Source organism: Mus caroli, unplaced genomic scaffold, assembly GCF_978045245.1.
Source record: "Mus caroli unplaced genomic scaffold, Mus_caroli_1 scaffold_12, whole genome shotgun sequence".
NCBI lineage: Eukaryota > Metazoa > Chordata > Mammalia > Rodentia > Muridae > Mus > Mus caroli.
In genome coordinates this window covers 26,559,279-26,573,200 of record NW_028227267.1, presented here as the reverse complement: position 1 = coordinate 26,573,200, position 13,922 = coordinate 26,559,279, and the positions used below count along the sequence as shown (strand labels likewise).

Sequence of the window (13,922 nt, the reverse complement as noted above, 5' to 3'; positions counted from 1 at the left end):
TAACAGCAAGTCTGTTCTGGGGGTAACTTACCACTGTCTGATTAGAACTAAGGTCTATTCCATGGGAGTAAATTCTATTTTTATAAATATAGTCAAAAGCCTGTGGCTGGGAATGTCATAAGTCCTAGTAGGGAAGCTACAACTACTGTTTTGATAAATGTAGACAATGTGTTCATCAGATTACCTTCTCAATAACTTTGTCTAACCCCCATACATTAGTTTATCCCTCTATGTTGTTGTGTTTGGTCAGGGAAGCTTTTTGTAACAGGCAGTAAAAACAGCAGAGACTCATTATAGACCAACGTGTTAAAAGTAAGTTGCTGTTGAATATTTAGCCATAAAAGGAAATTTATATCACAATGTGACTTGGGGAACTCTGTAGTAGACAGGAATTAAGAACATAAGAGCTAGAAAATAGAGTAGCATAGAGCACTGCCTCCTGGACCTGACACACACATGGCACTCTTGAACTCACAGCACACATAAAAACTTGCACAAGACTGGACACGCGGTACCCTGTCATGAGGGGACGGGGTTATAACAAGACTCACTCTTCCCTGAGGAGTTTAGGAAGTTAACCTGAACTGGGGCCATGAGTCTCACAAGGCCTTACCACTCCATGAGGATCTATAAGTAGATGGTTAAATGGTTGCTAATATGGTGACTTGAATGACAAATGTCCCCCCACAGGCTCTGGTATCCAAACACTTGGTTCCCAGTTAGTGTTACTATTTGAGAAAGTTATGGAACTCTTGGGACTTGGAGCCTCTGGTATGACCTCACCCCACTTCCAGTTTGTTTCCTGTGTGTGCAGTTGATAGTGATCTCTTGGCTTCCTGTTACTCCTGCCTTTACCACAACTATGGGCATATATCCTTGTGGAACTCTACACCAAACTGAATTCCCTAATTTGCATTTGACTATAAAATTATATCACAGCAACAAAATGATAACTTATACAGCAATGGGGTTTCTGTGAAGAACCTCACAGGACCTTGCTGGTTTTTGGAAGAATGTGGACAACTTTGAAACTTTGCACTAGAAGAGCAGTTGGATGTTGTGAACAGATTAACAGGCTGTGTTAGTAGGAACCTGAAATACTGCAGCTGAGAGTACTGCAGAGGGTAAAGACCCAGCTCAAGGTTCCAGAGAGGAACAAACTACATGAGCAACTGGGATAAAGGACACTCCTATGGTAAATAGGCAAAGAACTCATGGGACTTTTGCCCATGTCCCTGAGACCTTACCTAAGACTAAATTTAAAAAGTAAAGGACTGATCTATTTGCCCAGGAAAATTTCAAGTCTGCATAACATTGAACCCCTGGAATGGTTATTAGTGACTACTTTTATATATGTCTATAAAGAAAAAGAGCAAGTAGGGCAGAGAAAAATACAAATGTACAGCTTGGAGAGGGAAGAGAAGCACGTAAGGCTGCCCCAAGGTGTGGAGTAGAAAATAGAATGCAATTGCTAAGGAGGTTAGTGTTGTTTAGGAGACACCCAATCTGCACCGAAACAATGAGAAGGGTACCTCAGAAAGATCCCACCCAGCTAAGCTTCCAACTTGTGAAAAAAAAAAAAAGCCTAGGGATAGTATGTGATCAAATGCATGAAAGAGTCATAATGCAGCCCATTACTGTCTATAATTAATAAGTGTTAATAAAAAGGAAGCTCCTTGGGACATTCTGTGAAGTTGCTCACTTTCAAATCAGCTTTATTGAAGAAAAAAATCATTCTGTGGATTAACAGTCAAACATGACCCTAAGCTAGAGATTCCAGGCCAGACGTGGTGATGGCCTTGATGTGTCTGCCACACACAGAACAGAAGGGTAGACTAGACTCTAGGAGAGGACAAACAAGCTACATAACTCTTTAAAGCATCACTCTTGCCAGTCTTAGAAGGAAACAGAAGTTCAGTCAGGAAGGTGTGAAGAGCTTGCTCATGGTACAGACTTCTTGCTGTACCTTCCAAGAGATGGAAGTGAGTGCGGCATCAGCATCTACGTCCCCAAGCTCCAGCTGACAACTGGGCATGCCACACACATGTGATCCCAGCTGAGAGAGGAGGATTATAAGAGAGACACAAGCCTCAGCCCTCCTGCAAGACACTGTACAAAGCACCTGTAAGTTCAAACATGTACTTCTCATCTTGGCTGCATCCCTGAGCAGCTTCTAAAGAAATGGTGTATGCTAAGGATTACTTACAAGCTTGCCTTTCCATAATTTGAAGACATTATACCATATGGTTTTTATCAATAAAAACACCATCAATATATCTAAGTGTTCTTCATACTTCATGAGATTTTTATTTTGTACCTGTTAGTAACACAAAATAGCATGAATGTCAAAACAAGTAAAATTCCCAGACTAGCAATGAAAGTAGTTTCCTTTAGATTGGCAAAAACAAAACCTTCCAATCTTTTCAATTCCTATTTTGGTCATTTTTAGTATCAGAAGTATTCTTTTTAAATAAGAAGTAACTGTGGTAAGAAAAAGTAAATATATACTTATTCCTAAAATAGCCGAGTCAATGGTCTAAGAACTACCACCAGCCCAGCAGTTAGCAGAAAGCCTGCCCCTTTCAGTTTTACCGGTTTTGTCGGCGTCATTTTCTGACTTGATGAAGGCAAAGACTTGCGGAGATTCAGGTTACCTGAATTATCCTCATCTTCATCATTATCTCTTCCTGAACAAAAAGAAACAAAGACTTGCTCAAATGAGAGGCACTAACAAACTTTAGTGAGGAAGTCAAGCTATTATGAGAGAGACTCACCTACTTTTCAAATCATCTTATGTTTATCTTGTATATTAATTTCTTCCCCTGCTTTGAAGAACTAGCATCAAAGAGTATTTTGTTTCCTATCATTATCCTTATGAAGCTGATTTCTAAGCAATTCCTTTTTTCTTTAATTGCCATATTATTTGATAAAAATATTCTTCAGGGAAATTTTAAGAATGAACAGCCTATAGAACCTACACACTGAGAGCTATAAAATAAAAGTATTCTGTATTTCAGTGTCCATGAAAAGGAGGAATCTGTGAGTTACGGCTAGACTGTTCTATACAGTGAGTTCCAGGACAGTCGGGGATACATGCTAGAGAGACAATATCCCAAAAAGACTGAGCTAAAATAAATACATTAAAATAATCCTAGACATCTGAGAAATAAAATCAAAAAGAATCTCAGAGTGGCAATTTTACATCAGGTTAGTAACATTTATTTTTGCCATGATTCCACCACTGCTGGTGGGTTTTACCGTTTAAGAGTACACTGCTGGTAACAAGCTTAGCCTGCCCTGATACAGCAACAGAAAAAACATCCAGACACACTATGTCCAGCTTCCCGATCCTGTGTATTTACATAAAAGCTGTGATTATCAATATGTAGTCCATAGCATGTCTATAGTAAAAGGGTAAAGCTGAGAATAATCCCATGTGCTAAGTAAATCATCGAGAGAAAGGAAGTGGTCTGTCTCAATATGAAGGGACCAGAAGGATGTCTAAAGCTGGAGCCACAAAGTCAGGAGTAAGCTGCCCTACGAGCCTCACTTTCACCTCTGAGGCAATCATTGCAAAGGGTCCTGGGAAGACCAAGCAGTCTTTTTTTTTTTTTTTTTTGGTTTTTCGAGACAAGAAGATAAGGCTAAATCCATCATACTTCCAAGGTCCCATTGCTAGGTATGTGGTTGTCAAAATAAGTGAATTGAATCTCTTAAAAGAACACATGCAGTCCCCTGACCCCTGCAGCATGGCTCTGTGCAGCCAAGATATGGAACCAACCTAACTGCCTGTCAAAAAAGAAATGGATAAAAACAAATGCTGTAAACATAAATATCATGTAATAGTCATCATAAAAAGAAGGAAATTAGCCGGGCGTGGTGGCGCACTCCTTTAATCCCAGCACTTGGGAGGCAGAGGCAGGTGGATTTCTGAGTTCGAGGCCAACCTGGTCTACAGAGTGAGTTCCAGGACAGCCAGGGCTGCACAGAGAAACCCTGTCTCAAAAATCAAAAAAAGAAAAGAAGGAAATTCTGCCATTTATAACAACATGGATAACCCTAGAGGACATCATGCTAAGTAAAATAAGCCAGCTACAGAAAAACAAAACGGTGTTATCTCAGTTATAAATGGAATACCAACTCCCATGCATCAAAGCAGACAGCAGAAGGGCAATTACCAGAGGCAAGTAGGGTGTGGTTGGCAAAAGGATGCAAAGTATTACATAAATGAATAAATCCTGGAGGCCGAATGGACAGCACTACTTCCTCAGAGTGTAGCTGGAAATGTGCTCCAAGTACAGACCTTAACCGTTCTTACTACACACCAAAACTAAAAACTAGTTATGTCAAGTACTGGCTATGCTCATTAGCTTGATTCTGGTGCTTATCTGTCAGTGTACAGAGTGCTGGGAATGGAGCCCCTACCCAGAATTGAAGGATAGTGTGGACAAAGACAGTAGAAAAGGAAACAGAAGTTGAGTCCAGAAAGAATAAGAGAGAGGAATTCTATAAACAACGGCCCAAGCTGGTATGGTGTCGCAAGTGCATAATCCCAGCACCAGGGAGGCTGAGGAAGGAGAACTGAACATTCCAGGCCAGTGCATAATGAGTCTGAGGCCGGCCGGCCGAAGCTCGATAGAAGGCCCTACCTCACAAAAACTAAACCAGGGGAGGAAAAAGAGAAGGAAATGGGAGAGGACAGAAAAGTGATGGCAGGCTACTGACTAGAGCTAGAGAATGACAGCACAGGCCAGTTGAGACAGGTGACATCTGTACTATGAAGCAAGCCTTTAGAAATGTGCATACCCTGAGCGTATATCTAAGAAAAAAAACAGAAATAACAAGAGCTTAGTGAGAAAGCTAGTGGTTTCATTATCTTCTTTGAGGTTTTACGGGGAGTGTGGTTTTCACAAATTCTGTATAATGAACTTGGTTTATGATAAGCAAAAAAAAAATGTTATTTGAAAGGGATAAAGTCAGACTTGAATGTATTCCTCAGTACTAGGCATATGATGGCTTTTTAGATAGCTGATCCTAGTCAGAGAACTGGCCTCTGCAGGCTAACAAAGCCACAGTCAGTCCCCATTCAGGGCTACAGCATGAGAGGCACAGCTCCAGCTGCTCCTATCCCCAGGTTCCTCTAGGTGAAGAGCGAGCACAGGAGAACCTACCAGTTTTTCCTCTAACCTTCCTGGGTGAAGACATGTTGTCCCCATAGCCGGAATGAGATGGGCAAATTGCTTCTACAGATACTGAGCCTTAGTTCCTGGAGTCAGGCAGGTCTAGTTAGTGTCCAGGGGCCAGCAGACAACTGGAGCACTCCTAATCAAATACATGGGGCATAGAGTTTTGTATTGAGACATTCTCTTTAAATTAGACAACTGGGATTTTCACATTTTTAACTAATAATTCAGTCACTGCCATTCAAAGGGCAGTCAATTCTTTAAATGCCTTCTCTGTTATTAAATACAGAATAAAAATAATTAGATGCAAAGTCTATCACTGAGCTGTTCATGTTCATTCAATCTATAAAAAGTTCTCACACGAATGCTTTTCATTTTCTAATCATTGCCATAATTGCCCCCATAAGATCATGTTTCATTCTTTCTATTGCTTCTTTCTAATGACTAACACACACACACACACACACACACATGTGCACACACACAGACACACACAGAGACACACACACAAATACACAGACACACACACGCACATGTGCACAAGCATGCATAAACACATATTTTTTTCTATAACCAAGACTTTGTGAATTTCCATGAAACTCACAATGTAACCTTGAACTTAAAGTAAAGCCCCTGCCTCAGCATCTCAAATTCTGAGATTTTAAATGTGGAGATACTTTTTCATTAGCTGTCCAATCGTGAATTAAACAAATTTAAAGTGAAATGTCTCAATACAAAGCATTTTAAAAGATATTAATAAAAATTACTTACAATTTGAAATAAGGCAAAAAGACAGATGGTATGTTCTTCCAGTGTCTTGTGATGACACAGTACTCCAATGACTATGTATGTGGGGACAGTATAACCTGCTCGGTGCTTACTGTTAGCCTTCTGATTAAACTTGTATAGTAACCTGTACACTTTTGTTTAGTGGTGACACAAATACTTTCTGATAAAAAAAAGATAGCACCAGAGACCAGAATTCACTGCTGTGCCAATCATTAACCAGTGTTTTAAGTGTAACTCACACTTACTCTAAACTTAGTTCAAAATTCCAATTAAGAATCTAGATCTTCAAGCCTTCTCGGAACGGCCTTAGCTATCCTTCTGCTTCCTTCAGCAATTAATTAATAAGCTTAATCAGATCTTAGGTGTGATTTTAAATTTATGTGAGTTGCATTTTTAATTTCTTGGAAATTCTACTTTAAAACAGAAGAAAAAAATATATCTTTGTTTATAGAAGGAAACGTACAGAAGCATTCCAGCTGATAGTGAGGCAAAGGACTCACCTGTGGAGCACTGAGGAGCACTGAGGAGCACTCCCAGAGGCAGAGCTGAGATGCTGAGCTTTGTGCTAAGAACCTCTGATAATGGCAGTCCTCTGTCCTTCCAACCACATAGTTAAACATGTGTTCAACAGCTCTTTTTAATTAGAGCCAAAATTAATTTCCCTTGGAATTCTGTCTGTTAAGTTCTAAATATTCCTTAGTAAGTAGAGACCTAATTTCTTATTTAACATCAGGGTTTAAATATGTCATACCTCATACCTGACAGCCCACCAAAAAAAATGTGTGAAAAACTCAAATTTAGTGACTTGTTCTCCTTACATAAATATGCATAAATTAGATTGCTCTAGTTCAGGAATAAGTAGGGTAAAATATTTATTAATTTATACCCAATAATCACCAGATCCAATCTACAAAAGTAAAAAAGCCATCCAAACAATGTTTTATGCCTTTAAAATTTTGTTTCTAGCATGGCTAGGAGGTTTTTAAAACAAAATTTTTGTTTCTTTTTCTATATAAAGATAACCAATATTCAAAGTGACAATTAAGTTACCATTGATCATTTCATTCAAAAAAGCACACCCACTTCTGAGATGCTTTTGCCAAACTCCAGTGCAGTGAGTCAGAGATAACCCTAGAGAAAAACAAAAGGGAGACTGGATGAATGGACAGAAATTAATATTGAGTTGATGAATATTTAGTTCTCTGTTGAGCTGCAGGACAGGAATTGAACAAGGTCATACAACTCACCACTGTGGATATCAGGCTATGCCCTATTCCTAAGTTACTCCACACTGTATAAAACAGTGCTTTTTCAGGCTGTGGTATCCCCTATGAGATATCATTCTACAAGCAGCTTTTAACTTCATGCAGCTAAGTATACGGAAAGTATTGCACCCTTGAGTGGAGCGAGAAGGTAAGCGATTTCCAACAGAGGTTACTGCAGTCATTTCTGCTGGTTACTGTGTGTGTCTGATATGAAAGAATTACTTTGTTTTTTCTCTCAGTCAGACCTCCACACCTCTGCTGCTGCTGCACCTGATGGGATGTTGTTTGCCTGTCTTGCTGCTGCTTCTCTTTGCTACTTGCTATTCTTTTACTTTTGCTTTCCACTTAAGCTCACTCATTTGAAACCCCAAATATGGCTATCATAGATCACCCTCCAGACCAAATACAAAGGAGGCTCTCTCTCTCTCTCTCTCTCTCTCTCTCTCTCTCTCTCTCTCTCTCTCTCTCTCTCTCTCTCTCTCTCTCTCTCTCTCTCCATGTGATAATGTAGAAAATCAAATAATTAGCCCTGAGAAGAAAGACCTAAAAGGAGGGGAAAAAAGATGCTCAGTTGAGGTGCTAAGACCAACCATTCATAATGGACTTTAGTCCGGGTAAAGATGCCACATTACTACTTATGCTCAGCACACTGCCCTGGCAGTTCCTTCCGGGGCAGATGCTGCTTGAAATACTTCTTAAAGTGCTAATGTGCCCTACTCTTAGAAGTCTACACGAGCCAAGAAAGAAGATGAACGAAGCCTCAAGAACTGAAAACTGATGAACTCCGGAACTCCACAGTCACCTGAAGATGCTCTTTCTTAAAAAATAAAAAATCCTATAAAGACAGTCCCAATACAAGTTTTTAAAGCTGTATTACCTGATATGACTCATGTCTTAACAACTGATTTTGCTTTCGTTGGGATTCTTTTCAAAATAAATGGTGTTGTCTCATCTAATTACAAAAATAGCCAGGGCTAGGGATCAGCTGAGTAGTCAGGGTGCCTGCCTCGCCTGCAAAAAGCCCCGAGTTCAATCCCTAACACCACATAAGCCAGATGTATGATGATGGTGCACACTTGTACCCTCAGTATTTAGGAAGCTAGAGACAGTAGGATTAGAACTTCAAGGTCATCCATCCTATGGCTACATTGTGAGTTGAAGGCCCATCTGGATGTATAAAACCCTGTTGACAAAAAAACAAACAAACAAACAAAAGACAGCTACTATTCCCAGTGACAGTAAATTCCCTACTGGTACGCTGCATTCACCATGTTACTGATTACTCTACAGTACAGATATGTACGTTTTGAGGGTCACCAGGGAAGAGTGGGGAATGGGCTGACATTATCTTCTAAGCATCAACAAGGTTGTCCTATATTATGAAGAAAAGAATGTAAGGAGAGAGAAAACAATACAGATTAGAAAGGAATTAAAAACATCACATTTATTCACAAGGCCAAGGTTCTTATATGTGCTAATACTTCAATAAGGTGATTTTAGTGCAATAAAAATATAATATACTTCAGTAAAAATTGAGGTCAAATAGAAACAAGTACATAAAAACAATTTTAAGTTACTCATGAAAAACATTTTAAAGAGTCATAGCCCAACTACAGATATGAAACCAAATTGTTATCCTTCTGTGTCAATATTAAGTTTGTTGAGAAATACTATAACCATCCTCTTGAGCAGTGAACAATTTAAAAATTCCAAAAGCACTAGGATTCTATGTCAACAATGCTTAGGAAGTTGTAGTCAGGGAACTAACAGTTACGAGCCAGACTCTGAGCCTTTTCTGACTGAACAGGGTCACTTAAAACATCTTTTCGTTGCTCTCTTGCTTTGTTCGAGGCAGGGAACCATTAGGTATCCCTGATCAAACTGTTCTCAAACTCTCGGAGCTCTGCCTGCCTCTGCCTCCCAAGTGCTAGGGTTAAAGGTGTGAGTCACTACACCCAGCTTTTTTTGAAATTTATTACTGCTGTTGTTGCCATAATCATCTTTTTAAAGCAACACCACATTCTGGAATATTTCTGCTATTCTGTACTGAAGAATATGATCCGCTGTTTCATTCATGACTTCAGCAAAGCCCTTGCAAGCTTCTGACCCTCGGAGCCATCTGCCATAGAAGCATGCCTCTACTTGCACGAGTGCTTTATTTTAAATACACAGTTCTTTACCTCCTGATTCACAGGGTAGAGATGAAGCACTCTAACGGAGATCATGCCAGTCACAAGCAACACACAGTACTTACAAGCACAAACAAAAGTTGACACTGCAAACCCAAAACTCTTCTCTTAGAAAAATGTCTGCTTGGGAAACTGCGGGAATGACTAATCAACATCTGGCCCAGCTTGAGACCCATGCCATGGGAGAGTTCATCCCTGACAATTAATGATAGTCTGCTATATTTGCACCCAGGTGCCTAGCATAACTGTGATCGGAGAGACTTCCCTCAGCAACTGATGGAAACAGATGCAGAGACTCACAGCCAAACATTAGGTGGAGCTGGAGGAATCCTGTGGAAGAGGGAGAGAAAGGATTGAAGGAGCCAGAGAGGTTAAGGATACCACAAGAAAACCTATAGTAACAACTAAGCAGGTCCCACAGAGACTGAGCCACCTAACAGAGAGCATGCATAGGACAAACCTAGGCCCTCCGCATACATGTAGCAGTTGTGCAGCTCGGTCTTCATGTGGGATTACTAAGAGCAGGAATAGGGGCTATCTCTGACTCTATGGCCTGCCTTTGGATTCCTTTCCCCTGACTGGGCTGCCTTGAGTAGCCATAATAGAAGAAAATGTGTCTAGTCCTACTACAACTTGATATGCCAAGGTGGATTATTATTCATAGGAGGCCTCCCCTTTTCTGAGGAGAGAGGGAGAGCTGGAGGATGTGGGAGGGGAGTTGAGATAAGGATGTAAAGTTAATTCGGTAGGTAGGTAGGTGGGTAGGTAGGTAGGTAGGTAGGTGGGTAGGCAGGTAGGTAGGTGGGTAGGTAGGTAGGTAGGTAGTGAATTTGAAAAAAATGTCTGCATGAAAGTCTGGCCCTTAGTTGACGTCTGGTCTAAAAAATAACAAAATGTTTCATTGGCATTCTTCTCCCCAAGATAAACTGCCTGAAAGGATTACTGGGATGGTAAGAACCAAACCTAAGAAGTAGTGGGACTAGAGAGCAGCCAGTACCTTCAGCATCTACAGAAGACAGGAAAGCAACAGAGGGTCTGTGGATCCACGAGTCACTCAGCTACCTAGTCGCTCAGTAACAGTCAGGTGGCTGGAGTGCTTTTGCTCTACACAAACAGAAAACATGGGGAGCAAAGGCAAAGCTCTTCTAGTGCACTTCACGGGAAGCGTCTGAATCTCTTGGCATTAGACAGCTGTAAGCATCAGCAACAGACAAGCTGAGGCAACAGCAGGTAGTGCCTCCCAGCATCACAACTCTGATGAAAGCCTTGGGCAAGTGCACCCAGGTCCAAGAGTCCACCAAGACTCCTAACCCTACGGCAACAAGTGTGACAGCTTTTCTGTAAGCCTAAGAACTCAGCTCTTGATAGTGGCTAGTTTTATAGTGCCAAGGTGTAGGGTGTCTTAAGACTTTTGGCCCATGTATTAATCAAGGTTCTTTACAGGAACAGAGCTGAGGGGGAAAGGGAGGGGAGAGAGGAAGAGAAAAAGGGAGGGACAAAGGGAGGGAGGGTGTGTTTATGTTTGTGCACACATATGTTTATTAGAATGGCCTACAGGCTATGGTCCAAGTAGTCCAACAATAGATGTCTTCCAACAAAAGGGCCAAGGATCCAGTAGTTGCTCAATCCATGAAACTGGATGTCTTGGGAGTCCCAATCTGGTGCTGGAGTCTTTAGGCTATGTTAGAATCCTGAGACGTAAGTTCTAATACCAGCGAAAGAATGCCTCAGCAAGTGCCAGTGCCAGCAAAGGCAAGCCAGTGAAGTGCAAAAGCTTCCTTCCTCCTTGTTCATTTATACCAGCTGCCATCAGAAGGTGCAGCCAAGATTTGGGGTGGATCTTCCCGCCTCAAATGATCCAATCAAAAAGGTCACCAATGTGCCCAGCTACATGGGTTTCAGTTGATTCTAGATGTAGGTGGCAGTCAAGATTAGGCCATGACTACATCAGCCATCTCTGCAACAGCTCTGCTGTTAGCTCCTTCCACTGCCACTGCTTTGCTATACTGTTTTTGTTGTTTTGTTCCTGTTTGGCCACTCCTGCAACTCCTCCACTGTTGCTGCTGTAAAGGCCTCCAACAGTTCCCTTGGCTCTCTCCTGCAGTTGTTTAAGACTCAGCCAGTCACTGTACCACTTCGGTGGCTCAGTCTGTCTGTCACTCTCCACTGCTTGGCTGCTTCTTCAGTTGTAAAGCCGCTGGCCACTGTGATTTAGCCTGTCAACTGTTCAATGTTAGTGCTGAAGCTACTCAGCTGTCGCCATCGCCTTCTCTTTCTTTTTCTGTGGTTGTTGCTATTATGGGATGCTTCAAGATTTATTGTTGCATTATACAGATGAGTGTTTTTCTTGAATGTATATATGAGCACTGTGTGCATGTCTTGGGCCTGCAGAGACCAGAACAGTATGCCAGATCCCCTGGAACTGAAATTACATATGGTTGTAAGCTGCTACATAGGTGCTGAGAACTGACCGTGAGGTCCTCTGCAAGAGCAGCAAGTGCTCTTAACCACTGAGCCATCTCCTCAACCATTCACCCAACTGTACAGCACAATCCAGGCAAGTTTCTAACACTATTAACAAGGTGTTAAACGGGCTGTAAAGATGGCTCAGTGGTTAAGAGTGCTGACTGCTCTTCTGAAGGTCCTGAGTTCAAATCCCAACAACTACTTGGTGGCTCACAACCATTCATAATGAGATCTGACGTCCTCTTCTGGAGTGTCTGAAGACAGCTACAGTGTACTTACATATAATAAATAAATAAATCTTAAAAATAAAAATAAAAAACAAGGTGTTAACCTTTCTTCATTGCTTTAAGATCTCATCAATGAAGTCCATGTTTCTAATAAAATTCTGCTCACCGTGATATATGTAGTCCCCCAAACAAATGTATGTTTTACACAATTCTCTTGTCTTTTCCAGAATCAGATCTATATTGCTACCCGTCTCGTTAAGCTTGTCTAGAGCTTTTATGCTATGTGCCTCACCACTCTTCCTGTGTCTACCCGAATGGTACCCAATTCCAAAACCTGTACCAGGATGTGTGTTAATTTCCTGGGGCTTCCAAAACAAAGTACTACACCACAAACTGGATGGCCTTCTAAAAAGAAATTTAAATATATTATCCTACACTTCTGAAAACAGAAGTTCAAGTGTCAGCAAAACCAACCCCCACCTCTCAGACAGCTTGAGGGAAGGAGCGTTGCTTTCTTCTTCTAAGACCTATGGCTCAGCAGCGGGCTTTCGTGACCCCTGGCCTTTGATCACAGTGCTGCCTCCACTGTCAAATCACATTCCCCTGTGTGTCTATATTTGAATGTCTCTTTTCCTACAAGAGCACAAGTTATTGGTTGGAACTTTCATTTCATTTATTTACTTCTGAAAAGGCCTTATTTCCAAATAACGTCATAGTACCAAGTGCCAGGTTTAGAATTTTAAAGCATCTTTTAGGAAGTCAAAATTCAAAATACAACAATTAAAAGGATAAAATCTAGTTAATCTAAGGTCTGGCAATGAATTTTTTGTTGTCTTTACTGCTGTTGCCTATTTGTTTGCTTCCTTGCTTGTTTGGTTTTGGCGACAAAGTCTCACTACATACACTCCAGTGCCCTGGGGACCCATGTGCAGCTCAGATGGCACTGAACTGTGTTAATCCTCTTTTCCCATGCTCCTGAGTGCTACGGTTACAGATATGTGCCACCACACTCAGCTGGCAATAAGTTTGTCTACTTTAGTAAATTAAAAAACAATTTCTATTTTTAAAGACATTGCTGAGAATAAAGAGAGAAAAAGACCCAGAGAAAATATTTACAGAACAGATAATCCAAACGTTACAAAGAATTCTTAACATTAAGCAAGAAAACAAACCAATTTAAAATAAAAGATCTAAACTGATAACTCGACAAAGAAATAAACAGATGTCTAATATGTTTCACATTCTACATTATTAAGTAATTTGCTAATCAAAACCAAACACCACTACTTATCTGTTATAGTGGCTAATTAACAATACCAAATACTCGTGAGAATGCAGAACATTAGAAGTAAGTCACTGCTGGTGGGAAGGGAATATGGTGTAGTTACCCTGGCAGACAGTTTTAGCTTATCCTTACAAAGCTAACATAGTATTATCTACCATGAGATCCAGTTACCATTCTCTGGAGTTTTCAATATTTGTAGCCATTTTATTCATAATCATCAAAAACTAGAAACAACTAAGACATGCTTCAGTATATGGATGGATACATTGTGATATGTCCTTCAAAGGACTGCTACTGAAGAAGAAACAAATGAGCTCTCAGGCCAGGTGAGATGTGGAGGTATCTTAATGAATGTCACTAAGGGAAAGAGACAAATGTGCACAGGCATACTGGCTGACTCCAACTAAGGAACACTGTGGAAAGGGTAAAGCTGGAAAGACAAGATGGGCCAGTGGGTGGCAGGGGTTTGGAGAGTATGTACAAGGATGAATCAGTAGAGCAACAGGGGTTTTTTAAGA

At 40.8% G+C, this 13,922-nt stretch overlaps 1 protein-coding gene across 3 annotated transcripts in view; it reads right to left on the bottom strand.

Moving 5' to 3' along the window:
- The window catches only part of Ptpn20 (protein tyrosine phosphatase non-receptor type 20), a 54,076-nt gene that overhangs the window by 33,133 nt on the left and 7,021 nt on the right, over nucleotides 1-13,922 (bottom strand). The window contains exons 2-4 of one of the 3 annotated variants that reach the window (XM_021181772.2): nucleotides 7,023-7,103; nucleotides 5,172-5,322; nucleotides 2,593-2,687 (exon numbers count right to left, since the gene is read on the bottom strand). In XM_021181772.2, coding sequence (XP_021037431.1) covers nucleotides 2,593-2,687; nucleotides 5,172-5,205 — 129 coding nt within the window. In that variant the 5' untranslated portion in view covers nucleotides 5,206-5,322; nucleotides 7,023-7,103. Of the gene's footprint in view, nucleotides 1-2,206; nucleotides 2,313-2,592; nucleotides 2,688-5,171; nucleotides 5,323-7,022; nucleotides 7,104-13,922 lie in introns of those variants that run through there. The other 2 variants (XM_021181773.2, XM_021181776.2) reach the window with 2 other exon arrangements.